General features: G+C 42.5%; 1 protein-coding gene across 2 annotated transcripts; it reads left to right on the top strand.

The window, feature by feature from the left end:
* The first annotated feature begins 14,877 nt into the window (after positions 1 to 14,877).
* Positions 14,878 to 25,043, top strand: STARD4 (StAR related lipid transfer domain containing 4). 2 transcript variants are annotated; one of them, XM_072860291.1, is made up of 6 exons: positions 14,878 to 15,008; positions 15,367 to 15,496; positions 17,216 to 17,265; positions 18,826 to 18,952; positions 20,123 to 20,237; positions 20,789 to 25,043. In XM_072860291.1, exons 2-6 carry the CDS (start codon positions 15,392 to 15,394, stop codon positions 21,013 to 21,015), a joined length of 624 nt encoding a protein of 207 aa, XP_072716392.1. In that variant the 5' UTR covers positions 14,878 to 15,008; positions 15,367 to 15,391; the 3' UTR covers positions 21,016 to 25,043. The 2 variants fall into 2 exon arrangements, with proteins under 2 accessions (XP_072716392.1, XP_072716393.1); XM_072860292.1 differs by lacking the exons at positions 14,878 to 15,008; positions 15,367 to 15,496 and adding an exon at positions 16,942 to 17,113.
* The last annotated feature ends 1,517 nt before the right edge of the window (positions 25,044 to 26,560 follow it).

Here is a 26,560-nt window from a genome sequence, read left to right as displayed (position 1 = left end):
AGTAGCTGTGTTAAATATTTCAGCCCCATTGAAAAACAAAGCACTTCCCCACCCCCAAATCAACCCTGTACAATTTACTTGCGTTTTTCTCTTCTCGCAGTACCTCACCACTAGTATAAATTGCTATCTGCTAGCAACCTTATAAAAACCCCACAGAAACAAATACTAACAGGCTCTATGAACACCTACAAAAATGCAGCTTTGGTTGGAACAGCTCTTCGGGTGACGCATTTAAGATGTAGTTTCACCTTGCACTTTGCAATTGGTTTCTTTCTTCAACCGTTTAACTGCCTGATGCTAGCAGTGGCCATGCCACTTTCAGCCTAGTTGACAGATCTGTGAGCATGAGTTATAAGTTTGTTCATAAGCAAACCTTTTAATTAAATGTGATTTGCAAGTTGGATCGATTTTAGAGGGAGCTATTGGATGTGGTTACCTACAAAAGCAAGAGACTATTATCAAATGGTATTTCTGGCTGTTCCTATCAGGTTGAATTCATTGACCACTGACAGTGTCACAGCAGACGCACCACCTTGGGGGAGATGGAATGGGTTGCATGGAGGCTGTCTCAGGCCTCTGGCAATGCCTTTCCACAGTCACTTCAGGGTAAAGTGTCCCTGTGCACTAATGAATCCTACGTCTCCATTTCACGTTACACCTGCAGGCATTTCTCCCTTTTCTGAGAGAGTATGGTGTAGATCTGTGCAGTGCACAGAAGCCTCATATGTACTAGTGACGGCAATTAACAAAGCGGAGCAGACTTTGTCAGGGGAAAACCATGCCAGATTTGACAGCCCGAGACTGGTGAGGCTGCCGCAGCTGTATGCCCTCAGGTCCAGCCCACAGCGAGGATGAGCGTATATTCCCAGCGGGCACATGCACACAGAGCACACGCATGCACCACATGCACACATGCATACACAGCCAGCCACACAGGTGGACACAGGCAGACACACAGAGCACTCACATAAACACAGCACAAACGGCCTCATCCTGCTCCCCTCCACGGCTGAGCAGGACAGACATCCACTGGTGAGAACGTGGACCCCTCCAGCAGCTGGACTCAGGTGCTCACTCTGCCCAGCAGCTGCCCCTGGATCCCAGTCTCCCCAGTTGCTGGCACTGGATGCAGGAGCCCCCAGGCTCACAGCCCTACTCCAGCTGGTGGGACAGACCATCTCAGACACACGCAGACATGCACTGAGCTCTCTGGGACTCCCCTTGGCCCCAGTAGCCAACCCCTCTCCACCCTGTGGTCTCCCCCTTGCAGAGACAGACCACCCTCCTTTCCCCAAGAACCCCGAGACCCTGCAGTCTCTCCAGCAGCTGGCTGGGACTCCCCTGGTCCCCCCAACAGACAGCTCCTCCCATGGTCTCACCCTTACAGACATGCACACATGTCTGGCTCCTGGGCCACTTCACCCACTTGCCAGCTAGTCCAACTCGATCTTCACTAGTGGTCACACACCTGCACTCACTCCAGGTGGTGGCACCACGGATGCACGGGCCCTCCAGCCCATGGTCTGACTCCAGCTGCTGGCACTGAGATCCCGTATGCACACACTCACACACAACACAGCCCTGCACCCAGGAAAGAGTTAGAAATTAATATAATAAAAAGATAGGACAGACTGTGCTAATCAGACGCATGGCATGGGCAGGCAAGCATGCTGACCAGCAAACTGTTTACAGCCAACCAGCCCTTTCTGTCACCTTATCCATCTATTTTCCTTAAATCATCCAAATCCCTCCCCTTCCCCATCTTTGGTTTCTTCCCTAAACAGCCCATAGTAAGACCTCTGCAATCCTGAAATGCTCTTCCCCTAAGGCATCCCAGGCCCCTAGGCAGAACCAGCCCTCACTTCCAAAGGTGCTCCAGCCTTGACTTTTCATCATGGGTGTCACGCCTGGGCCATGGGGCTGCAGGTCTCCGGGGAGAGCCCGGACCAGGTGCCCCCTCCTCTGAGCCCGTAGTTTGGGTTCCCGCCTGCCTTTGGGCCCCTGCGCTCCTCCGGGCACGTTGAGGTGGGTCTCTGACAGGCTGATGGCTCCTGTGGTGGGCCTGGGAGCAGCCAGGGCAGGGTATTGCTGGCTCTTCCACCTGCCGCCGCCTCCCTGTGCTCCCTTGCGGGTGTGAGCAGGGGAGCATTTAACCTCACAGGCATGGCCATGGGACCCATGGGTCCCTTCAAGTCTGAATTATCTGGCTTTCAAAATACTAACTGAGGAAATGTAACCAAAGCTGTCCTGTGTATCTGGAGGGGCTGGCAGTATGAAGCTATGTCAGAGCTACCATGAGAGCTACCTGCCCTGTTCCCATCCCTGACATGACTGTTTTATTCAGCTGCCAAACCACGTAGCAGGAACAAAAAAAGATCTGTCATGGAGTGAAACTATGGGGAGAAGGGAAGAGGAGAAAGGGAGAGAGAAGGAACTGGAAGCTATCCCAATCTAGGAGATGCAGAGTGAAGATGTCTGGAAGTCAAAAAAGAAAGAGAGTACAAAGTTATTAATACCGTACTTTGATAAAGAAAAAAGGATGTAAAATCTGACAACAGTCCGTTAGTAAGAATTTCCAGAATTCAAAACCATATCTCTAGAAAACAGAACATGAATTAAGTCACACTTCAGCACAGGCTTTTGGCATGCTTTTGATTTGTTTTAACTTACTTGTTTACAAAAGTTAAAATTGCCCTGGTACAGATAACATATACATTGTAAAGGTTTTCTAAGACATAGTGGCAAGTTATACATTTTAACAAGAAATATTTTTGGTATTGATTCCTAGGAAAGATGTTTTATTTGATTGTTTGTTTTAGATCACTGAACTTTGCTGCTATTCACATGAACCAAAACCACAAGAATTATGACTATCCCATCTACTTAGCAGTCACTTCACAGCTATAATCATAGACAATTTAAAACTGTTATTACTTTAAACTATTTAACACCATCCAAAAGCTGTGCCAAATATTATTGAGCACATAAAATGCCCGGTATTATCCCAAATATAAAAGACAGAATATCTGAGGAAAGAAAATGTACATGAGTATGGACTACACCAACATTTTCAAGATGCATGTACAGAAAATTGTGTAGACAAGTTTTTAAATTCTCTGATATATAACGATGAAGCTAGTAAGGTATATGTTACTGTGCCACTGGGCCAAAGGCAAGATTTACTATTAAAATAGAATATATATATCCACATGTCACATTTATAGTATATTCAGAGTCGATGGATCCACCTACTTCTTCCTGCTGTAAGCAGAACTAAATGAGAAGCAAACTAATGCAAACTGCTTGTCCCTAGACTATCTATCCAACATTTTTCCGCCACAGAAGTATAGCATAGGGATTAACTATGGAAAACTCGCATTAATACACAGTTCATTTCCCTGACCTCTTAGGGAAAGAAAAGACCACTTTGGTCTTCTAACACATCTTGCATTTTAAAATGTTGTGCTGTGAAGAATATTGCTCTCTTGACACCGTTTCAGCCTCTTATTTCCAGAGCACTGCATAAAAGCATGTGTCACAGCATTCTTCAAATGTATTAAAACTCCTTGAACTCTGAGTAGAGCCTTATTCAAGCTCTTCCTTGCTGTACACACAGGCAATTGACGTGACTGAAGCCACTTAAGATTTTGTCACTATTGGACACTATACAGACTCTCTCTGACCTCTACCATGCAGCCTTTGTTACCGCCTGACAGAATTACATCCTTTTATCAGCTGAACTGTATCAGCTGAACAAATCATCGAATAACCTCCTACTTCTAGTTGCTTATGTACATGATTTCCTTGAGCTCTAACCTTGTTTTGCCTCTATGGGAACCTGGTAATTCGCACAGACTTTCCTCAAAAATTCTCTCGCACATCTTAGCAGAGTGCCCTAGCCACTGGGTGAGCTTTTAGGGTTTTTTTCTTGCCCCTTGAACTGATCTTTCAGGATCCCATCCTAAGACAAAGGTGCTCTTCCTCCTGGAAAAAATGTTCTGCTAGTCATCTTTGTCTCATGTGAGGCTGCCTCAAGGAGTCTCCCAATATTTAAAAAAACCACTAATTGCTCTAATAAGTTTCAGGCTGTGTTCTGAATTTCCTTGCCCATGCTGTTATTATCCTCACATATCAAACCCTGAGGTATGTTTTAATAATAATAATCTAAAAAGACAAGACATGCCTCCATGGTAGAGAAGAAGAACTGTTTATTTAGAATATACCACAAGATTGCACCAAAGCTAGGAAAACAACAGGTCATAGGGCTGAAGGAGGCTTTTAAGATAATCAGGTTCAATCTCCTGCCATTAGCACATCTGAAAAATAGTTTAGGTTTCTTGCCACCGCCTGGAAGCCTGAACCAGAACTATGTTGCTCTGTTAGTTTACTTACCTAATACTCCCAATATTACATATGTAATTTATGACCAGGATGAAGATAAAATCCATGATGTCAAGTCTGTTTTGGATTGGCTGAGAAAATTGAGGCATTTATTATGTCCATATCATTAGCTGATTAAGACAGAATGTGTGTTAAAACAATTACATCATGTTCAATTCATTAGTCAAAAAGGTTTACTTATTTTCAACTGCTAATGCCATTTTCTCAAAGGAAATAGCTCAGACATCCAAGATAAATGTATCTTATTTAACTGAAAAGTTGCCAAGCATGCTTCAAGATCTCAGAGCTGCAAGTTCTTACCTAAGTAGTTTCCATTGTACAACAAAGATAAGGGGGCTATTTTTCTAAGAAAAAATAACATGTAGGGAGTGTTCTCACTTAAATAAAAAAAATGACAGAGCTAGATAAAGGACTGTGTGCCATACTGTTCTGTCATCACACAGAAAAATCATAACTAAAAAACTCCAAGGAAAAAGAATCCATCTACAAGTCCATTTCTGGGAAGCAAATGTAAGAGAGTTAAGTATTTTGGAGCATATACTCTACAGAATTAAAATGAAGCATTTCAGTCTAGCCTGGAAATCGTAAGGGTCAAAAGAACTCTTTTTTTTCTTGACAGTAGCCATGACTATAGTACAAAAAATTATCTTGATGATGATGGCAGCCCTGTACATAAACAGTTAAAATGTTAAAAGTGTCTGCAAATTTAGCATATTCAAATTGACTTGTAAAAGAATACAAGTAATGTAGAAGCAAATGTAGCAGGAACAGGGTTTACAGTTCTGCTAATGCTAGGACTATACCAAAGCAGAGCAGAGTGTGGCCACGGGGTTTTTCAGGACATGTTTATAGGAAAATAACACAAAAACCTACAGTGCTGTCAAGGGGCATGGTAAATTAAATAATTAAAAGAGAAACCCACAGAGAAAGTGGATCTGATATTTACTCCTTACTGAAAGTGAATCTGGTATTTACTCATTATTGTTTCTCTTTTTTGCCTGACCCACGGTTTCCTTAAACCTAGAGCAGCTGAAGTGGTAGGCAGCTTGAGTGGGCAGAGAGTGAGCATGGCAGAACTCTGTTACTGGTATAACAGCACTGAGAGGACTGCTAGGAGTAAATGCATCTTCAGCTCTGGCACCATGTGGCTGCAGCAACTGGCTCCCTTAAACCCATTCTCTCTCTTTGGGTGGAGGGAGAAAAAAGGAAATGTGGCAGAGACTAAGATTTTAAGAGTATAATTGCAGAAATTGCAACACATCGTGTTCCCACAATAATCCAAAAGCTGGAAATGTATGGATAGTTGGCAAGAAGCTTTCAGTGCAGCACATTTCTAGAAAAAAACATTAGCCTTCTAAACAAAGCATGCTAATTTCTGTTGCTGTAAGTTCTCCCAGGCAAAGTCTAACATCATGGCATCTTAATAGGCAGCACAGAGTCTTTGCTTTGGTCCAACATCTGCCTTTCAAAGAACTGTAATCTCAGCTTTCTATTTTTGTTTTCTTATTGCTGTGGTAAAAGATTTGCTTTTCTAAATTTGAATCTTACCTTCTGGCTGCGACCTCAGCAATATGTCTTTCTTTTCAAGGAACGCTTTCATCAGTCCTGATGAATTTTACGATTAACACAAAGAAGTTACTTTTGTTATTCATTAACCGGCTTCTATCTACACCAAATTAGGAATTCCTTAGCATGACCAAGATAATGAGTTAGAACAGGCAGATATCCAGAAGTTATGCCTTGCTGATATTACTCCCACACATCACTACAAGCATGGACAATTCACAGAAAAGACAATTAAGTGACTGCTTTAAATGAAGAGGCTGCTTTAGAGTAGCTGCCTGAGTCTGGAAGGAATCAGAACTGCTTTAGGTATAGCTGTTAACATACCATGAAACAACATTTCAATAGCAGAAAATGCGGGATCAGCAGTTCTCACAAACAAGTGTGTTGAATGTAAAAAACATGAGTTAACAATATGGTGAAGATTTTTTTTTCCAGCTGTACTTTTCTCTTTCTATTACCAGGACAACTAAGTATGCACAGACTGACCATGATTATTTAACGAGGCTGCAAAGCCACAAACTACTACTCATTTCCTGTGTGTGATGAAGCTCTTCTGTACACTGTCTCATGGTCCATGATCTGTGCTTTTGATACTTGGCCAAGACACAGCTATTGCACCTGCAGAATGGTGCACTTCTTGAGTCGCTCAGTGAAGAAATCTCTTTGCCATTGGCACATCATCAAGGCTGCCTGTCCTAGAAATAAAAGGTGTCCCTGGTAGAAGGCAAACAGCTGGGAAGGCAGCAGCAAATGAGGAAATTAGGAACAGAAAGAAGAGGCAGTAAGTCCCCAAACAGATAAAACTAAAGAAAGCTCTTGAGTGTGTCATTGAAGCCTGGCCAAAATACGTTCAACAACTTTTTGGAGATAAGAAATACTACTTACAAAGACTTTTTTGGTGAGGGTCTTCCTCATTCTTTAAGACAAGATAATTGTCTGGGTGGGGGCGAGGGGAATATTTTTTATTAGATGAAAAAAGCTCTCTGGCACTTTAGAACATGTACGAACTTGAAGACCCACTACCGTAACAAGATGGGAGGAGGACATAGATGACTGTTATCAAATAAATCAGATAAGGCAAGAGAAGTTAAAACCATGTATGGTTTTGTATATGGGTCTTTTACTCAGTTTGCTACACTTGGGAGAATGCTTAAGACCCCCCTGAACATTATTAATCACTGTGCCACACAATGTCTTCTCTGGGTTACAGTCATCACTGTGGGGCATTTAAGAGGGTTTATGGGACAAGACTATCCAAGCAGTTGAGAACTGACAGTAAGACTCCATGTACACCACTATGATACTATTGCTATGCACTGCTACTATTACACTATTGCTACTTACACCATGCTAATGATGCAATTGTGACCACTGCTTTTGAAAAAGGAGATGGGATGTTTAAAAAACCAGTCTATTAAGACTCCACTGAAGGGACTAGCCAGAAGAGGAACAGAATTCATTCATTTTAAATTCTCTTGCAGAAAAGATTATAGCAGTTTCTCAATATCAGATGACACAGGCAGATAAAGAACAAAGGTGATTTTAAGACACCTCTACATTTTATCCTTCACATCAAGATGCCTTCTGAACCAAGTCAGCATTTGAATCTCCTAACTGGTTTTGCAGTCAACTTTGAGAATAATGTGAAGGTAGATTTTTTTGCAAGGGCAGAGTTAGAGAGTATACTAATAAAATATATAAACCAAGGATTAATCATCATTCAGGAAAATCATGGTTCTTCTTCCACACACAAAGAGACATTATTCTGCATTTCATTTCCTTACACACCATATTCCAGTGGGATCCAAAAAGGAAATAATCAGGGCTAGCTTTTTTACTTTCTGTCTATAGCAAAAGAATAGACAATATTTGTCCTGACCCACAAACAGCAGATAAGAGAAAGATATGATACTATGGTTTAGCACAAGTCACAGTTAGGTCATGTTAATTAAAGAAATATCTAACAGGTTTCAAAACTTCATAAGGCTTTAGCAACACTTTAATAAGGAAAATTAGCCCCCTTCTCTACGTATTTGGATTTAGACGGTACTTTCAAGTCCAGCTGCTTCAGCAAAAAATATTTATTTTGCGCTCCTGCCATCTTGTGGCTTAACCGCAAAATGCACTTAAAAAAAGAGGTAGAATTGCTGGTTTGTGGAGAAATTGCTTTTTAAATACTATTTGGCCTAAGCTGTGCTCTGGACCACCACCCCTCCTCCCTAAACAGCACTGCAGCTTGCAACAGCATGGATCTTCAGTCCTACGAGTTTCTCCGACAACTTGATCCCACAGAAATAAATCGTGTTGACTAACCCAGATCTCACCGCGGAGGCAATGGGCCATTCTGTCTTCCAGAGACTGTTCCCTTGACCCAGGCCTGGCTAAGGCAGTGACTGTCTGACTGCATTCACATTTCTTATTTAAATATACTAGTTTGAAAGTGATGAGGTGAGAAGTGAATTGAATTCTAGTCTGGCTCACCCATTAGCAGAGACAAATAGTACTATACCAGTGAAACATGCAAGATTTTTAGCTACACTTCTCACCATCTGCCAAGTTGCATTTGGGAATACGTATGAGCGCTAAGAATCCAGTCTTAGCCTTCCAAGTTTATTTTGCATTTGCAGGGAGTGGTCAAGCCAGCTGATTTAATACAGCTCATACTAGGCAAACAAATATGAAATCCTAATGCCATTTCTGCAGTTATATGTGGGCCAACCAGCACAAAATAAATAAAGAATTGCTTTCCATCACCCTGTGATGGAAAAGCAGCACAGTGGACACTTATCCAAATCCAGCCAAAGAAGTTAATAACCGGATGAAGGTCAGACATGAAGAATATTACAGGTTTTCTACAGAGTCTTTTTTGTTGTGGCTTATTTTTTTAACGATATTGCAAGAATCACTAGCTAGCTGACTATCTAGAATGGCTCCACCGACTGAACTGCCCAACAGCAAAACAAAGTTCTTTGTTTCCTTCATACTTGTGACATATTTCTATGAAAAAAAAACATTTGGCCCATGCTGGATTAGAAAGCACCTCCTACACCAGATGTATAGTCAGTTGGATTTAGTGGCTCATGTGACAGTTAGTGGGCGAATAATATTTCTGCATATTTTTAGCAAGAAATAAACTCTTAAGAGTCAAGACTTCACTGGCTGATGTTCCAAGAAAGTCAGACTTCTGCAGCAGTTTTCCTGCCAGTTGAAAGGCTATGCTAGTCTGACTGGAAACACCAGGAGTGGTTAAGGGCAAAACACTTCAGCTGGTCTGTTATTTAGTGAGAAATTTTCCGGGCCATATCATTTCAGAGGAGTTGGTAGAAAGTTTCAGTTAAGTAACAGGGCTGCTGTGCAACTTGCAGAATGCTCTGCCCAGGACATTTCAAGACCATGGTTTTCCAAAGCAGCTTCTTCTGGAAGTTCAACTTTCAACTGTTCTTCCATTTACAGCTGAGTTACAAACATGGATTTTATTTCAGAAAATACAAACCTGTATTTTATTTCCCTGACAGAGAACATGAATCGGGTCGTTAGAGAGGTGAAAAAAATATCTTAGGAGTCAACTGCAGGTGAAAAGTAACTGCAGGATTTCTCACAAAATCCTCATAAAGAAGCTGTTGAAGTACTGTCTGAATGAGCAGACAGTGAGGTGGATTGAAAAATGAACAGCCAGGCCCCGAGGGTGGTGATCGGTGGCACAAAGTCTGGTTGGAGTGGTGTGCCCTAAGGGTCAATACTGGGTCCAATCCTGTCTAACATTTTCACTAATGATCTGGATGATGGGGTACAGTGTACCTGCAGCAAGTTTGCAGATGACACCAAACTGGGAGGAGGGGCAGATACACCAGAGGGCCATGCTGCCATCCAGAGGGACCTGGACAGGCTGGAGAAATGGGCCAACAGGAACCTTATGAAGTTCAACAAGAGAAAGTGCGAAGTCCTGCGCCTGGGGAAGAACAACCCCAGGCACCAGTACATGCTGGGGCCTGCCCAGCTGGAAAGCAGCTTTGCAGAAAAGGCCCTGGGGGTCCTGGTGGACACCAAGTTGAATATGAGCCACCAACATGTGCTCGACCCAGAGAAGGCTAATGGTAGTCTGGGCTGCATTAGACAAAGTATTGCCAGCAGGTTGAGAGAGGTGATCCATCTCCTCTGCTCAGCACTGGTGAGGCCACACCTGGCGCCTTGGGTCCAGTTCTGGGCTCTCCAGTACAAGACAGACATGGACATACTGGAGAGAGTCCAGCAAAGGGTCACTAAGATGATGAAGGGAGTGGAGCACCTCTCCTAGGAGGAAAGGCTGAGAGCTGGGACTGTTCAGCCTGGAGCAGAGAAGGCTCAGGGGGATCTCATCAATGTATATAAATACCTGCAGGGAGGGTGCAAAGAGGGCGGAGCCAGGCTCTTTTCAGTGGTGCCCAGTGACAGGACCAGAGGCAATGGGCACACACTGAGACACAGGAGGTTCCCTCTGAACATCAGGAAACACTTTGTCACTGTGAGGGTGACCGAGCACTGGCACAGGTTGTCCAGAGAGGCTGTGGAGTCTCCCTCCTTGGAGACATGCAAAAGCCATCTGGACATGGTCCTGGGCAGCTGTCTCTAGGTGGCCCTGCTTGAGCAGGGGGCTTGGACCAGATGACCTCCAGAGGTCCCTGCCAGCCTCAACCATTCAGTCATTCTGTGGTTCTATGTGTTTGCAGGGAAGAATAGTTTTAAAGAGCTATAAAGCCTGTGTGTTTTGTGCAAGACAGAAGGTCTGGGTCTAGGAAGTCTGAATCTTACCATGAAACTTGGTGCCTGTGCAAAGGTCCCAAACCTGCAGAACTCTGATGTATGTGGAGTGTTTTCTACCTTTCACAGTTAAAAGCAGCATATCTGACAAAAAAACCCAACAACATTTTGAAGTGTATTTGCAGTTTTAAGTACCTTTCACTGCTTGAAATTAATGAGATCTCTCGCACCAGTGGGCAGGTTCAAGTAGGTTTGAGTTTAATGTCCTGGTAAGACCGAGCACAATAACCAGCTCAGGAGAACTGAGCAGTCAGAAGAGAGTAATGGAAAACAAAATGTTCATGACCAAATTGAGCACTGGTCTAGGAACAGATCAACTGATCAATCAACCAATCATAGCACTCGTCAATATCGTACAGAAATTACTAATCTGAAAAAAACCCAACAATTCATTAGTGATATCTCAGGTAGAATTGTACTACAGAACACATACTGGCACAGACATTGCAGCTACTTTTCATAATTGCACAACTACTAAAAAAGACTCAGGCTCAGAATAAATAGGTCGGACCACCTTGGTAATCACCCTGCACTGATACACTGTAGTCTATTCACCAGACAATAAATAGTTTAAAAATCCAGCAGGAAAATGATGCTTTTTCCTCAAAAGTGTTAAGCAATACTGTTAATTAGTTACATTTTCTTTCTCAATGAGTTGTATAACAGCTCTTGCCAACCCATCAGTCAAAGGGAATGCAGATGCCCTAAAGAATAAAGGATGCCAGGCCCCATTATCTCCAGACTTCTGCATAGGAATTCTCTGATGCCTCTAGCTGTGCAAGACTTAGTCAATGCTTGTATGAAGCAGAAAGCTCCTAATGAAGCAGAAAATTAGGAAAAAAATCCCAGCTTTCCATCTTCTCTGTAGCTATTGATTAGCTGCTAAAAAGCAGTCAGAAAACAGGAAGCCTGGTAACACTGATCTTGGATTGGCCTTTCTATTTCCAAAATTCAGATTTGATTCTGAAGAACTGTATTAATTTAACCGAAAGGGAGATATTGTATCTCCGTATGATCAAGCCAGCTCAACAGGCAAGGAACAGCCTTGGGAGGACAAAATGTGGTGTAAAGTGCCTATTAGAATAGGCTTTTGAGAGTTCTCTGTGTGACACAAGTTCAAACTATATTTAAGTTTGAGACTATTAAATACATTAGCAAGGACAGCCTGTTAGCTTTCTATCTGGAAAGGGCACTAGGCAGTTTGGAGACATTTAAATTTAAGAGAAATATATTGGTCAGAATAACTTTAACGAGGCAACCATGTGCCATTCATTCTTGTTCTTCCAACAGCTGGAGTTCAGGTTTGATACAGTAAAATACTTCGGTACTGTTTTGGACTGGAACCAGCCTGCTGATTGTCATATAGGAGTGAGCACATTAAATATTAATGGTTCTATACCCTTTGCTACAAAAGCACAATTTGGTCCAGTGTGTTTGGTAAACTGCACTAATTTTATTACCTCTAACACAGTTGCAAGACATTAGGGTTAGATGTGTACCGTTCCTTGTATTTGAAAACCACCCAAAGTGTCCTCCTTACTATTTTTTATACATTCCACAGAGGAACACTTTCAGCAATCAAACCCATTTTTAGGCATCGGTTAAGTAAAATTAAATGCTGGTAGTTAGTCTCACACTTCTCCATACAATAGTATTTCTAGGATGAAATATCAGGCATTCTAAGACAACAGTTCATCTTCATGGAGGTGAACACAGCAGTTTGCAGGATAAATTTTATTTTATCAAGTTACTTTCAAGTTGGGGACAGAGGTATTTTGGGCTTTTAACATTGTTCATGGATCCCACTCGTGATAATCAAAATTTCCCTGTGCAAGGTGTTGTACGACAAGAGGAACAGATGTTCTTCTACAGCAATACTGCATAATTCTGGGGCGACATGGCTCTGGTGTAATTTGGGAGCGGTTCAGGAGTTAGTGCTGCAAAGGCATGCCACAGAGGCTAGAAGGAAGAAGCAGCAAAGGCTAAGCTATGGCATGGTTAATAACATTTAACATTTGTCTCCCATAGCATTTTCCTCACACAGGCACAAGTTTGAGCTGGTAACACTGTAGGTATTGGTGTAGTTAGTGAAGGAACGTATGTAGCAGCACTTGCACATCGTTATCTCAGGTTCTTCACTGACTTTTGCACTACACAGCTGGGAAGCCTAGAAGATATGGAAGTACCCACCTCACTGTGGTGAAGAACTAATTTATAAGCCCTGAAAGCACCAAGTTGGCCCAAAACATAAAATTAATATTGAATATCAGAATATAGACTATCCAGGGGCTTTACAGAAGACTTACAGACCTTCTAGGCTTACAAAACTTGCTGTATGAGCAGCCATAGCAGCTTTCAAGAGGCCTGCCAGCCTTCCATTAAAATCCATCCAGCCCTTGGAAATATGACACATTTCTACAAATAAGGTTTTATTCAGAAATCACTATTTTCCCACAAAACCTTGTCATTCCCTCCTTCAAGAAAAATAAGTCTCCTTCTAAAAAAATGAACAAGCTTACACTGGTGGTTTAAACTAAGTAACAGCCCATGGAGAAGGAAAGACATCCTGAAAGGCAAGAAAACACTTGACTTCAAGAAGTGCAACAGGCCAGGGAAGAACGGAGAAAGCACCCAGGGGCTGGTCAGATGTACACTTTTTCACTTACAGGACAGGAGTCTGAAGGAAGACCGGTGAAATACATTCCCATAACGTTGCTACACTTTCAGCTCAAAACTACTCTTTTGATTCTGTAAAATGTCAAGGATTACATGCAAGACATCTTCGCTTTTTGTTTAGTATGTCCTTAAAAGCATGATCTTTGTTTAGAAACCCGTTTTCATTTAAGGCAAAATGACCAAGAGCTGTAATCTGCAAGGGGAGCTAGGGGCAGTTCAAAAAGCCTGGCGTAAAGCCATGTATTGAGAACACAGCCATGGTCAAACCATTCATTTTGGGAGCCAGCATTAGCCAAAATGAACAACATATTACCACACAAAGATCTGTTGTCCCCACTCTTTCTAACCACCTATTTCTTGCCCCATTTCTTTTTCTGCCCTTCCAAGATTTTGGTCTTTTTGCATGGATGTTGCCTGATATGATTCTGTTGGACTGAGTTGGGTGAAGTCCAGTGAACAGTGCAATTCTGCAGGAAACAAGCAGTTAAACATACTTTCAAGTTTGCTTCAGCTGTGGGCTGACCACAGGAGCTGCCTTATTCCTAAGAAGAATCTGGTCTGCTTGCTGCTTTACAGAGCAAAGGAAAACTTCAATATTTCCTCAAAAGCCTGCTGGATCACACTGCAAGGACTGCTGACTGAAGTAAAGGGTATTTCAGGCATTCTCACCGCAATGTGCCACTTGCTGTGCTCTGCACCGTCCTAAGACCTTCATGGCTGGACAAGCATTTTATGTTTAGTTTCAGCTGCTGTGACAAAAGTCACAGCTAAGAGCAACCCCGGAGCCCTGACAGGGAAGACGCTCCTCAACGCTCCCGCCCACCGCATCTGCACTTGCAGGACAGCCCTCAACCGAACACCGCATCCACAGGACACTTCAACCGGAAAGCTGCAGTCCTGTGTAAACCTTTATAAAGCCACAGAAAAAAGCCTTTACAAAGCGGCGGTAACAGAAGAAGACGAGCCCTGGAGCAGACCCAGCCCGGCGACTGAGGTTCGGCCTGCTCCCAAGCAGACACTGCGACGCTGTGGTAACGTGCTGTCACCGCAGTCGGTCGGGGCCAGCCCACTGTTACCAGGACAGCAGCTGGGCGCCCCCCAGGCCCGTCCCGCTGCCCCGGCCGCAGGGCTCCCCGCCGCCCCGCCGAGGGGAGGCCGGGCCAGGCCAGGCGAGGCGGGCCCGGGCAGCAGCCGCCGCGGCGCGCCAGGGGCGCCTCCAGCAACCCCCGAGCTGGCGGGGGCTGCCCCGCCGGGTGTAGCCCCGCCCCTCCCATCACTCCACTCCCTCCACCCAATCGGGGCGCACGCCTTCCCCCGCAGCAGCGAACGGGAGGGCGCCTCCTTCCTCCGGCTCGTGACGACACGCCGGTGACATGTCGAGAGTTCGCCTGATGCGAGGAGAAGCCCCCACCCCCGCCCTCGGCGGATCGCGCCGCCATTGGCTGTGCCGGGAAGCCGGCTACTCTCTCATTGGCTGCCGCCATCGGCCGTTGGGCTGCCGGGCCGGCCGGCAGTGCGGCCAGCGGGGGAGGCGGAGGAGCGCAGGGCGAGGAGGGCCGCGGACGCAGGTGAGCGCGGGGCGCCGGGGCCGGGGCCGGGGCCGGGGCCAGGGCCAGGGCCAGGGCCGGGGCTGGGAGCGGCAGCGGCAGCGGCAGCGGCATCGGGGGGCTTGCGCCCGTCATGCGCGCCTGACGGCCGCGGAGCTCCGGGCGTGGCCTGGCGCGGCGGGGGCGGCCGTTGGCTCGCGGCCTGCGCCCCTCCCCCCCCGCCCCCCGCGCCGAGGGGTCCTGACAGCTGCCTCCGGTCACCCGCACCAAGCGGGCGGGTGGGTGGTAGTTCCTGCTTTCTGTGTTCAGAGTGCATGGATTTAAATGAGTCGCGCGGCTGTCGACGTCCTTAACGTGGCGTCTTGTCCTGATGTGACAGGTGTCTGTACGCAGGAGGAAACCAAATGGATCTCCTGCCAAATTCAGCACCCCTGGCTAGGAAACTGCGGAACACTCTGATTCAGTACCACAACATCGGAGACAGCGAATGGCGGGTTGCGAAGCAAACTGTGAGTGGCCTGGGCGGCTTCACACGTGCGGCCGGATTTGTTCTCTCAAGGAAGCTGTAGGTCACTTGGCGGGGGAGTTGGGAGAAAGAGCTGTAACGAGTGTGAAACATTTGGCAAATTCTTGCGGGACTTTCAGATGAGAGGCCCTGTGAAACCACCCTTCTGGGGTAGGACAGCTTTAGATGACAGAATGTGGTTTTCCTGTCTGCAGACATACTCTATCATTCCTTCTACCCATTTTCAGGGAAGTATCTCACAGAAGAATCCTACCTGTGTAAAACTATAGGCTTTTCTTAAAGCAAAATTGGAAATGCTGTTAGCACTAGCAGTGTTGCAAGATGCTCACTTGTACTTTCTAACAAACAAACCACAGCCTGCGGGTAGGCTCTGCCGGCTGGAGTCTGGAGTCTCTTTTGTCTATAGTGCTTGAACCCACCATGCTTCGCCTTCCAAAAGTCTTCCTTTTAAAAAGTGAGATCATTCTCAATTCTTTCTCTTGTATTGCTTCATGTTTCCATTGCCTTCAGAGTCCCCACATTATCAGAAGTTTCCTTCCATGACAGACAATGCAGTTCTCTAATGCGTGAGCAGACATTGATAAGAGAGGGTCGGGTGTTCCAAAAGTAACTTGATTATTTGCAGAATTAAAAAATTAACTGTCTTGAAAGGGAGGAACAGAACATCCAAGCCTTTCATGCTTACAAAACACCTACACCACCTCTGCTCTGCTAAATGCCGAGTCTTATACCTATACCATTATTTTCCTTTAGGAAGTTACATGAATCTCACTGTTTCATATCACGTTACTCCCCAGATTTTACCCCTGTAAAATTTCCAGTTGGACTTCCTTCCTTCCTTCCTTCCTTCCTTCCTTCCTTCCTTCCTTGTGTTTTGTACTGTGCCGTGAAAAAGAAACTCAGAGCTTTAGCTACCTGACAGGGAGATGTGTTTTGCCCATAAATATCCTCAACAGTTCTGGATGCAGTACTTATGCTACTGTTCTTTAGGATATTTGGTCCTTTGTGCTTACATAATCATGATTCCAAATAAAAAGGTGCCATATGGTACTCTCTTTAACACCGAAATTCAGAGATTTTGTACAGAGGTTCCATTTTATCGTTAGATAAAAATCAGAAGATACTGTTTTATTTATTTTCTCTGTCTAACTTTACAATAAATAGACTACTGCTTGCAAGACACTTCTAGTCAAGCATCTAGGAGAGAAGAATAACTCAAGCTTTCTTGTCTGCCAGTGTCAGCACCTCCTGCACACATCTGCTTGGTCATGTGTTACAGGAGTGCAAGCAGAATTTGTATTGTCTTCCTGTCTAAATAGTGTCCAGATAATGGGTTTCCAGTTGCCTTTTAATTGAAAGGCTTTGCCTAGTAACGCAGTTCCATTATTCTGTGTGTTTTCCTAGTAAACTGGCTTGGCCTGCCAAGCCCTATTTCTATGCAGACTTCTAGCATTTGACACTGAGAAAGGCAATTGACTGATTTTTGGAAAGAATGGAAGATTATGAGAAAAAGACGTCTGAAACATCTGCTTATCTTCTCAAGAAAAGTGTACAAAAGTGCCCAGGTCATTGAGCACTTTGGGGTGAACCAGAGCTAATGGTAAAGTCTTTTGCTTTCCTTCAGAAAAATTAAGGCACTTTCTGGATATCTTAGAATTGTACGCAAGTGACAGTTAACATCATATCTTCCGTTTTCTTTCAGAAAGATGCAACTGTGTGGCGTAAACCATCAGAGGAATTCAGTGGATACCTGTAAGTTTGCCTGCAGAGAAGATACATTTTTAAGTTTCCACAAATGTGTTTTGTAGAATTTAGAAATGAAGGCTGTGGATTCTACAGCCTTCAACTACACAGATTCTCCACAGGAGAAGCTAAGTGGATCATCTAGGGTGCCTGTACCATATCTTTTTAGTATCGTACTTTGATGCTTTAGCGTTGGATGGTGTCTAGAACAATGAACAATGAAAACTGTGGAGCACACCACAAAACTCCCATTGGCTGAAGTGGGCAACAGCATAGGCCCAGACCTTTTAGAAGGATGGTCTGCAAACCATAGAATTAAGTCCAGGTTCAGTAGGTCTGAAGGGTCAGTGCTTGGACTTTCACAGTGAGTATGCAACTACAATAGAGTAAAATATCAAGCATGTAGTTGCGGGAAAGATGTGTGACGTAAAGGCCCTTCCTGTGTTAGTTTCTGTCACTGGGTTCTATCGGTATCTGTAGGTTTAGGTAGAGAAATAGTTACTAAAAAACAGCACTCTAAAGAAAGGAAAAGTCACATGAAAAGGTAGTGTTTGCAAGTATCTCAAAGACTGATACACTCTGTGGAATTTAAATCCTGTTAAATCTGCAAAAGCTGATGACCCCAGACACCAAGAGTCTGCTGACTCTACAGGGCCACGGGCACACTGGCATCAACAACAGGCGTAACTTGAACCACTGCCAAGAGGGCAGTGGCTGCTATGTGCAGATGAAGACTGCAGGGTTGTGTATACACCTGGTGTAATAAAAGACACTTGGAAAAACTTTCCAAACACCTACCTAGAAGCCACTGGCATGTTCATGTCATCCTCCAGTTCTGAGTATACAGCTGAGATACCAGGTAACTGTGAGTGAATATGGGTGAACTGTGCAAGTGAATAGATGAATGTGTTGCTTGACTAGTTATCTACTATTAATAAGAACAGCTTAATGAATAAGAATTATTTTGAAAATAATGGTTCTGATGGATTCTTCCCCTTCAGGAGCCAGAGGCCAGGTAACTCAAGTAAACAAAATCTCTGGTGTCTACTAAAAATATCTGATAACAAATGAATGTTCTGTAATGTCTTATACCAAATTATTTTGTTTGGTACTCTAATACGCCACCAAAGCATAACAAAGTTTCTCATTAGCTTGGTCCTACTACTGTTACTTCTATTTTATGAAAAATGTTTTTCCCATTGTACCCCTGCTCTCCTTTCTTTTTGCATTTAGCTTTACTTGTCCCTGGTGGACTCCCTTGCTCCCCCAGCAAGAGCAGCAAAATACCAAGTTGTTAGAGAAATAAACATGATGATTTTTATCTGAGGGAAGAGTTTGCCACTTACAAAATACTGATTGCAGCATAAGGACAAAGCTTCTCAGAATAACATTTACTGCAGAGGAGAATAGATGCACCCATAGGTCTTTTTCTGTACTGTCTTTCTGATACAATTGTTCACTGACCATAACTCCAGGTACCAAGGTATTACAGTAAGTGTGCTGTTGCAAATTAAAGGAATATTTATAAAGAATTTCTCACCTTTAAATGTAAACATAATGTTTCTCTAGCTACAAAGCTCAAGGAGTGGTGGAAGATGTTACTAACAGAATAGTGGATCATATTCGACCTGGACCTTATAGGCTAGACTGGGACAGCTTAATGACTACAATGGACATCATGGAAACATTTGAAGAGGTGAAGACTTGTTTAGATTCTTAAGGGAAATGTGTATAGTGCATACATGAATTTAACAGTACAGCAGAGCAGTTGTTCCAACAAATATGAACATTTTTCTGCCTGTTTTCTGCATGCACATGGGATATTGTGCATACATGTTGTGAGTGGCCTCAGATGAGACTTTCTGGCTGCGCAGTCCTGTTCTGAAGCTTGAAGTTCAGCTTTCCATCAATGCTAAAAATAAAGGAGTAAAACTTGGTTGTTCACAATTCTCTTGGACCTAGGAGCTCTGGTAGCCTCTGATAAAATTCACATATAGAGAGTTACAGTGTAATATTTTGTATGCCAAAGCCTGTTCATACAGCTTGTTTTCTTCCATTCCACAATGAATAAAATTGTGGGTATTAATTATCCACACATACAGAAGCTTCAACCTCTCCCTCCTCCTAAAAGACCGACTTCACTGTATGTCAGGGCTTTGTGCTGGCAGCCAAAATAGTTCATACTGAGGAGCAGGACTTGCTAAGGAAAGGTGGCTTTGAAGTTGATTACAGAAGAGCTGGTAGCCTTCCTTTGGTTACTGGGGACATTCAGTATGACTTCAAAACCCTGTGGACATCTGGCTTAAACATGGATTGTCTTTTCCTCTGGCTGTTAAGGAAAATTCTTATGGCAAGGTATTTTTGCTAATTATTCCCTAAAATTTATGCAAACTCTATTGTCTTAAAATAAAGCCTTTTTTGAAGACTTGTTTGCATTCCATTTTATTATTCTCTTGGTGGATTAAAAGTACATGACAGAGCATCTTAGTCCTGAGAGAGGCCTCTTGCAATTTATTCATGGTCCTTTCAGACTTGCTAAGTAGTGGTTAAGCCACATAAAAGCCACATGGCTTTCAGTTCCCAGGCATGACAGAGTTCTGTAGTTTAAGTCAGTATGGTTTAAAGGTGCCAGATATTCTCAGCTCCTGCAGTTGTAGTTGCAGACTGCAAGTCCTTACAAACTTCCAGCATTTAGATTGAAAACAACACAGCCATCCAGACCTCACTGAAGTTATTTGCACAGTGTAGCTGACAGAGGCTGTGACCTTTGTGGAAAAGGCTAGCTGCCTACCAGCCTAAATTTCCCTGTATTCATTATACTAAGATATTTTTGTTTTTTACCCTCCTCATTCTGTCACTCAACAAGAACTGCTGTGTTATGCGCTACACCACTGCTGGCCAGCTCTGGAACATCATAGCACCAAGGGAGTTTGTTGATTTCTCTTACACTACAAGCTATGAAGATGGGCTACTAACATGTGGTAAGGCACCAGTTAACCTCTGCTTAATTCTTATTTTGCAACAGCTGCTTGGCTTAAGATTTGATTCAAACTAAGTTTAGTTCTGCAGTAAGCATTCAAAATGGTGTAAGATGGTCTCCAACAAGTATTTCAAAGGTATTTTAACATTTTACAGATTTAAAGAAGTATACAAGTTACTGGTTTACCCATGAGTCATGCCAGTGTGCCAAGTTTCATTTATACCAACTGTGGGACAGGAGTGGTAAAGACAAGTTGAGTGTTCTGACTCAGCTCTTAGAGCAAACTGGGTGGAGTAACAACTTGGTAGTAAATAGGAGGAATGTCTTTTTAATGTCATAATTTCTACTTATCAGGTTCTGGTTGTCTGTTATGGAGTTTGGATGAAGAGCAGACAACTTTCATGCCTGAAAGTACCCAGAAACTTGAAGTGTGTCTGTCACTTCTGCTAAATTCCCCAGGCAGAAACATGTACATTTTAGATATACTGTACCTTTATTTTTTATCTGTCTCAAATTAATTTCCCTTTTTTTTTTTTTTGTTTTCCTTGATAGGTATAAGCCTAGACTATGGAGAGGTGAGACCTAACTTTGTCCGTGGATTCAATCACCCTTGTGGTTGGTTCTGCGTCCCTCTCAAGGACTATCCAAGCCACAGCCTTTTGACAGGCTATATTCAGACTGAACTGCGAGGGATGCTACCACAGTCTGCAGTAGACACTGCCATGTCTAGTACCCTGGCCAATTTCTACTCTGACCTCAAAAAGGCACTGAAAACATAGACAGTGACTTAAAAGCCCATGCGTTTCTTGCAATCAAATTATACTGTTTAGCTTAGCATAGGTTAGCTACTGAGTTAAGAGGTGAGTAACATTGTTCCTGAATGATACCTGAACCTTTATGTAAAGGGATCCAAACAACTTTACCAAGTACTTTTTGATGTGATATTTAGCATACATTCCTAATTCACAGCGTGAGATTCTGTTTCCTGCTCAGCACTCTGCAGCTGTGTGAGGAATAGTCTGAATCTATAAACCTCTGGCTTCCTAGGTAGAAAACACAAGGGGTGTGTGTGGGCTTGAAAAATGCAGCATGAACTCAGCTCTCACCAACAGTATTGAGAGTGGAGTGCTTGGGATTTTGTGGGTGCAGGTCGCTGTACAGGCAGCATCTCAATGAAGATGTAATTTTGTAATATATATATTTTTATATTTACTTAAAATTTTTGATTTATGTAGTTTGTACAGGTGCATCTGTAATTTGTTTTAAAAAATTTGCCTTGATTTCTCATAGGGATATTACATAGCTAAGTTGTTAAATTATACTATTCACAAGAAAGCTATTAGCTCTTGTTAGCAAAAATAAGTATTCATTATTGGCATTTCTTTGATGTTGTAACTGTAACTTAATTAACTGTTATATATAACAGTTTCAGTGCATAGATAAAGAAATGCCCTTACAGCTGATCCAAAGCTCATTTAAGTAATCAAGTGTCTTTCCATAGTTTTTAGTGGGCTTTTAATCACACAGTTGTCAAAATAGCAAACTTCCAATGGATCTTCTGTGATACTCTGCACTTCTAAAGAATTTTTTACTTAATTTGCATGTAATTGTGTGGGGGAGTTTTCTGTGTCTTCCTTAACTGAAAAACCTAGAATTACTAAAGCAACAGAAAGGACCACTAACTTGCTTCAGGTATAGGCATTGGTGAAGCCACAACAGCACAGACTGCCACCATGCTGGTACAGCACACTGGAGTGTTCTGTGGTAATACCCGTAGGTTGATCTTTGCAATAAATGAAATCTTAAATGAGCATCTTAAAACATGAGCAACTGAAGGACAAAGCTCAAGCTGCAGAGTTGCTCCGATCTGCTGGAGGATGGAGGGTCAGATTTTTAAGGATATTTAGCCACCCAGTGATGCTGACAGGTACATAGCAGGGGCTTTCAAAAGATTACTGTCTGTGCTGCTAGGAACCTGAATTCAGTTTAAAACCTGACATTAAGCTTTTAATGTTGGCATGCATCATTTGCTCAGGTGTTTTTGTAATATTGTAATTATCCCTATGCTTTACCATGCTAGCAGAGGCAAGTTTAGCTGCATAGTTTAGCTGCATAATTAGGGAAAGTACCTTGGAGCCCTAATATTTTGGGGCCAGTTCTATGCATACAACCCAAAGACTGATAATGGACTTTTAGGAAAAAAATTCAGATGAAAATTGTTCCCCTGCAATATTGGCTCTTTGGACACTGGCCACTGTATCTGAACTCTGAACGGTGAGGACTTTTCTTTCTCATTGCTCAAGTGGAGAGGTAGAAAAAACATGACATCAAATATAGTGAGGGCTCTCCCAATGTGCCTCATGTATTAAGGCATTTAGTACTGTTTAAGACACTTAAAAACAATGACATCAAACAGCCTTTGGTGTCTTCGTAGGCAGAAAATGCCTGTTCAGTTTTGCGTATTCTGCAGTTCCCTTTAAAATCCTTGGTTACTCTTCCCATCTTTTCTATCTTCCTTGTTTCCCCCACAGTGCTGGAAGTTCACAAGGTGATCTTGCACCACCAAGGACACTAAGGAATCAGTCTCAGCAGACCCACTTTTTCCTAAATGCTAGGGTCCACTCCTTTCTAGTATTGGTACAGGGGCAAGTATGAAAGCCCTGGCAATACTGCTCTGTGGGATGAATGCTGAGATGATTATAGAGGAAGCTGTGTGAAGTGTACCCTCTTTATTATTCACAGTTATAAAGACTACGTGCATAGTGAATCTGCATATTCATGTCTTCTTTTTTTAAAACTGCTGGGACTGACTAATTGAGGGGTTGTGATACAGATGCATATAGAGAAAAATATTCCATTGCTCTGTAAAAAGCCCAGTTTAAATCTACACAGAGGCACTTCAGTGCCAGAGAAATGGATCAAAAGGAGCACAAGACACTTACAGGATGATGTTTGTACAACACTAGGCACTGCAGAAAAGATTAAGAGGTCCCTGTTCCAAACACCCATTATAAGGGCTCTGACACCCCTAGAGTATCTATCCTTATTTAGTGTTGAGTGAAATGGGTTTTTATGCTTTCAGTGAAGATAGGCTGGTGAAGCACAGAGCAGTTGAAGAAAGGGGACTTGTGTTTAAATGGAAGAAAATTCCTAGTGTATTTTAAGTATGATGATGTTTTTTATAGAAATTTCTCCATGTAGGCTTCCTTTTTATCAACAGAGTTGTTTTCAGTAGCAGGCCTAGAGATGGAAAGATATTGTGAATGAGAAAAAAGTTTCTGAAAGCAAAGTAGGTCTTCTATTTTGCATTATAGTAATTTATTCCTTAAACACTGTTTAAACCGTTTTTGTGTGTTTTAACAGTTGTAGTCTATTGCTAATGAGTCTGGACATTCAAGTGAATAACAGAGACTACCAGAGACAGAGAACGGAAGCAGATTTTTTTTTTTTTTAATCAATAAAAGAGCATAGTTTTCAGGTGAGGAGGAATCACAGAAGGTGCTAACAAATTTTAAGGATTTATTTTGGGGAATCTCACACTTCTAAAAATGTTTCTTATTTAGGAGTGCAATTGTTGACAACGTATGCTGATTATGCTGCTGAAGCAATGCATAGCCAATACCCCTACAGTCACTATTCCAAACAGTTCAGCTATAGAGTAATACAGAACTAGAAGAAAGATGTGCAGTTTCCTAATGTGTTGTATTTATTTGAAACCAAAACTTATTTTCTTTTTATATAGCTAAGGATTGAGAGGAATGTTAGATCTTGAAGCAGAGCTGTTCTTTAACCAGACTACATTAAGAACGAAGAAAGCCACAAAATCAAGAACCTCTTTTCCCACTATGGCATTGTTTTCCTCCTAAGTTAGTGGACAATCTAGATGAAGCCAAGAAGACAGTACTAACAGGAAAGCAGTTGAAAGGAGAAGTGCAGGAGTCCATGTTTTGCGTGTTATAAGGTTGTGGGAGACAAAGTAAATTACCTAGTATAGATTTCTGTCATCCTCACAGCACCTGAATTTCTGCAAGTTTGTGAGGTTTGCCAGTACTTGAGTTTAAGAGTGTTTCAGTTAAGCTGGAATACAGTTTTCTGAAAGTGACTTCTGAATGAGGTGGCCAAGAATATCAGAGACCAGTTTTTGCTAGGGAAATGGTGTATAAATAGACACATCAAAATTATTTTTATATGACTAGTATTTTTTTAAAAAACTTCCTTTTTCAGGGCTTTAGGCAATATGACAGTCTAATCTTTGGCACTTTAACTACGTGCTCTGTGTGTGGATGGGGAAGGTGGCTAAATATAAGAAAATTTTCATGTTTGGCTTCTGTTCTTCATCTAAAACCTCTAGCATTGACCTTGCCTGTAGTTGTGCTCCTTATTTTACATATGCAGAAGATAGAGATTGGGCTAAGTTCAATTTGGGGGCAGTCCAGGGTACTCTACCACAGCCTGCTGAGAGGTGGACCAGTACTTCAGGTAGATACTTTGGGAACAGCACTAACCCTGATCTCAAATTTGATGAATTTATAAACGTGAAACATGATGAATTTGTAAGATGTGAAAAGAATGTATAATTCCTCCAGTAATTGCAAATAACCAGAACTATTTTGATGGTGTGAGCTGTGATTCAACCTAGGAGGTTCATTGCTGTAAAAGTAGCCATAGTTCTATTGAAACCAGTCAACTTGTGCCTATGTTCAGAAAGTCAAGGTCAGTCTATCTTAACAGTGGTTTTAACTGACTGTGTTCATCACTTAAGATAATTGTATTTATATTTTGTACGCAATTACAGAATAAATTAAAATGTGGATTCCAACAGACTCACGGTGTAGCTTTTTCAATACTTGTGCAGGCAGACATAGCGTTCATTTATTTTTTTGGGAGTTATGTCTGATGACGAGGTTAATCTTCAGCTGCATGGTGATCTCTAATGCTATCAATGCATCTCCTTAAATTTAAAAGCCGAAAAGCCTATCTTTACTTAGAAGCTTGATTTAGGCCTAGGAAGATGCGCAACTCAGATTTCTGCTAAATTGGAATCTCTTGAAAACAGTACAAATAGGATTTTCTCAAAGCTTAAATTCTAAAAATATATATTCTTTTTACAATTACCCCATGATTGCTGTGGAATAACTTTATTAGTTTTATCTTAGTATTACTTACCTTTTAGCATGTTTAAGAAATGGTTTATTAACCATCAAAATTAAGTTAATCCAAACCACATGAGCATGTAGCACCTTGCAAAAGGCGTATAGATATACTTTAGGGTTATAAAGCATGTAAAGTATTTTGACATGTATTTAATTAGCACCTACAGAAACCAAGGAAGAAAATGCCTGTATCTTATGTAGAACCTTTCCTTGTTTCTCTTACTAAGCCTGCATAAAGGCAGGAGGGTTCTGTAGCATTTGACTTCAGAGCATGGAGCTGCAGCTCTCTTCTGTTGCTTTTCTAAGGAACTGTGACCTCTGAGATACAGCATGCTCTCATAGGGCATGTATCATGTCACCCTCTGCAAAGTGGGGTAGAAATAGGTACAGAGGCCACTTCAGATCTTCAGAAAATTATTAAGGACATTAATCAGAATTATTAAGAAAAATTGTGATGTTTAAACCCATTTCTTGGTGAGACACAAGATGAAGATGGGAGAGATTAATAGTAAAATCTATGCTAAAGATTAAATGTTCTCTAGGAGATAATATATCCTGAAGTCCTAGACCGTAATTTAAACTTTGCAATACATTCTGCCTTTTCCAGTCCCCACTGACCTGTGCTGGTGACTCAGTTTTACAGTACAGGTAGGGGCTGATTATTTCGGGGTTAACCTTCCTTGGGATTGTGCTGCTAGCAGGGAGAAAACAGGCACAGATGATGACAGCACGTGACAGCAGATGTCTGTGCACATTTCACAGCTGACCCACACAATAAGAGATGTCACATATCCTTACTTGGCATCTGCCTTTTAAGGTGCCCCAAATCCCAACACATTATCCAGAACCATCTCTTCCAAAGTGATTTTCTTTAAAATTTCTCATTCAGTGAGTCAAGCCAGTATGACTGCCTAATGATCCTTCAAAATATTTCTTTGATACAGGCAACATAGATGGAGCTATTACAAGATCAGTTACTGCCCAAAGTGTATTCAGAAACTGACCTTGCTCAGGCCTTCAGTGGACCAGTTTGGCTGTGCCTTGGGATGCCTGATAGAAAGTATTTCCTGAGCTGTCTACCTGGGACTGCTGACCTGCCTGCCAGCACAGACCCAGCTCTGAGGCAGGTTATGACCCTAGGGAGCAAATTACTGTCCTAAGTAAGATTCCC

This window comes from Ciconia boyciana, chromosome 4, assembly GCF_034638445.1.
Source record: "Ciconia boyciana chromosome 4, ASM3463844v1, whole genome shotgun sequence".
Lineage (NCBI taxonomy): Eukaryota > Metazoa > Chordata > Aves > Ciconiiformes > Ciconiidae > Ciconia > Ciconia boyciana.
The sequence above is the reverse complement of the archived record's forward strand: the minus strand, read 5'-3'. Positions and strand labels throughout refer to the sequence as shown.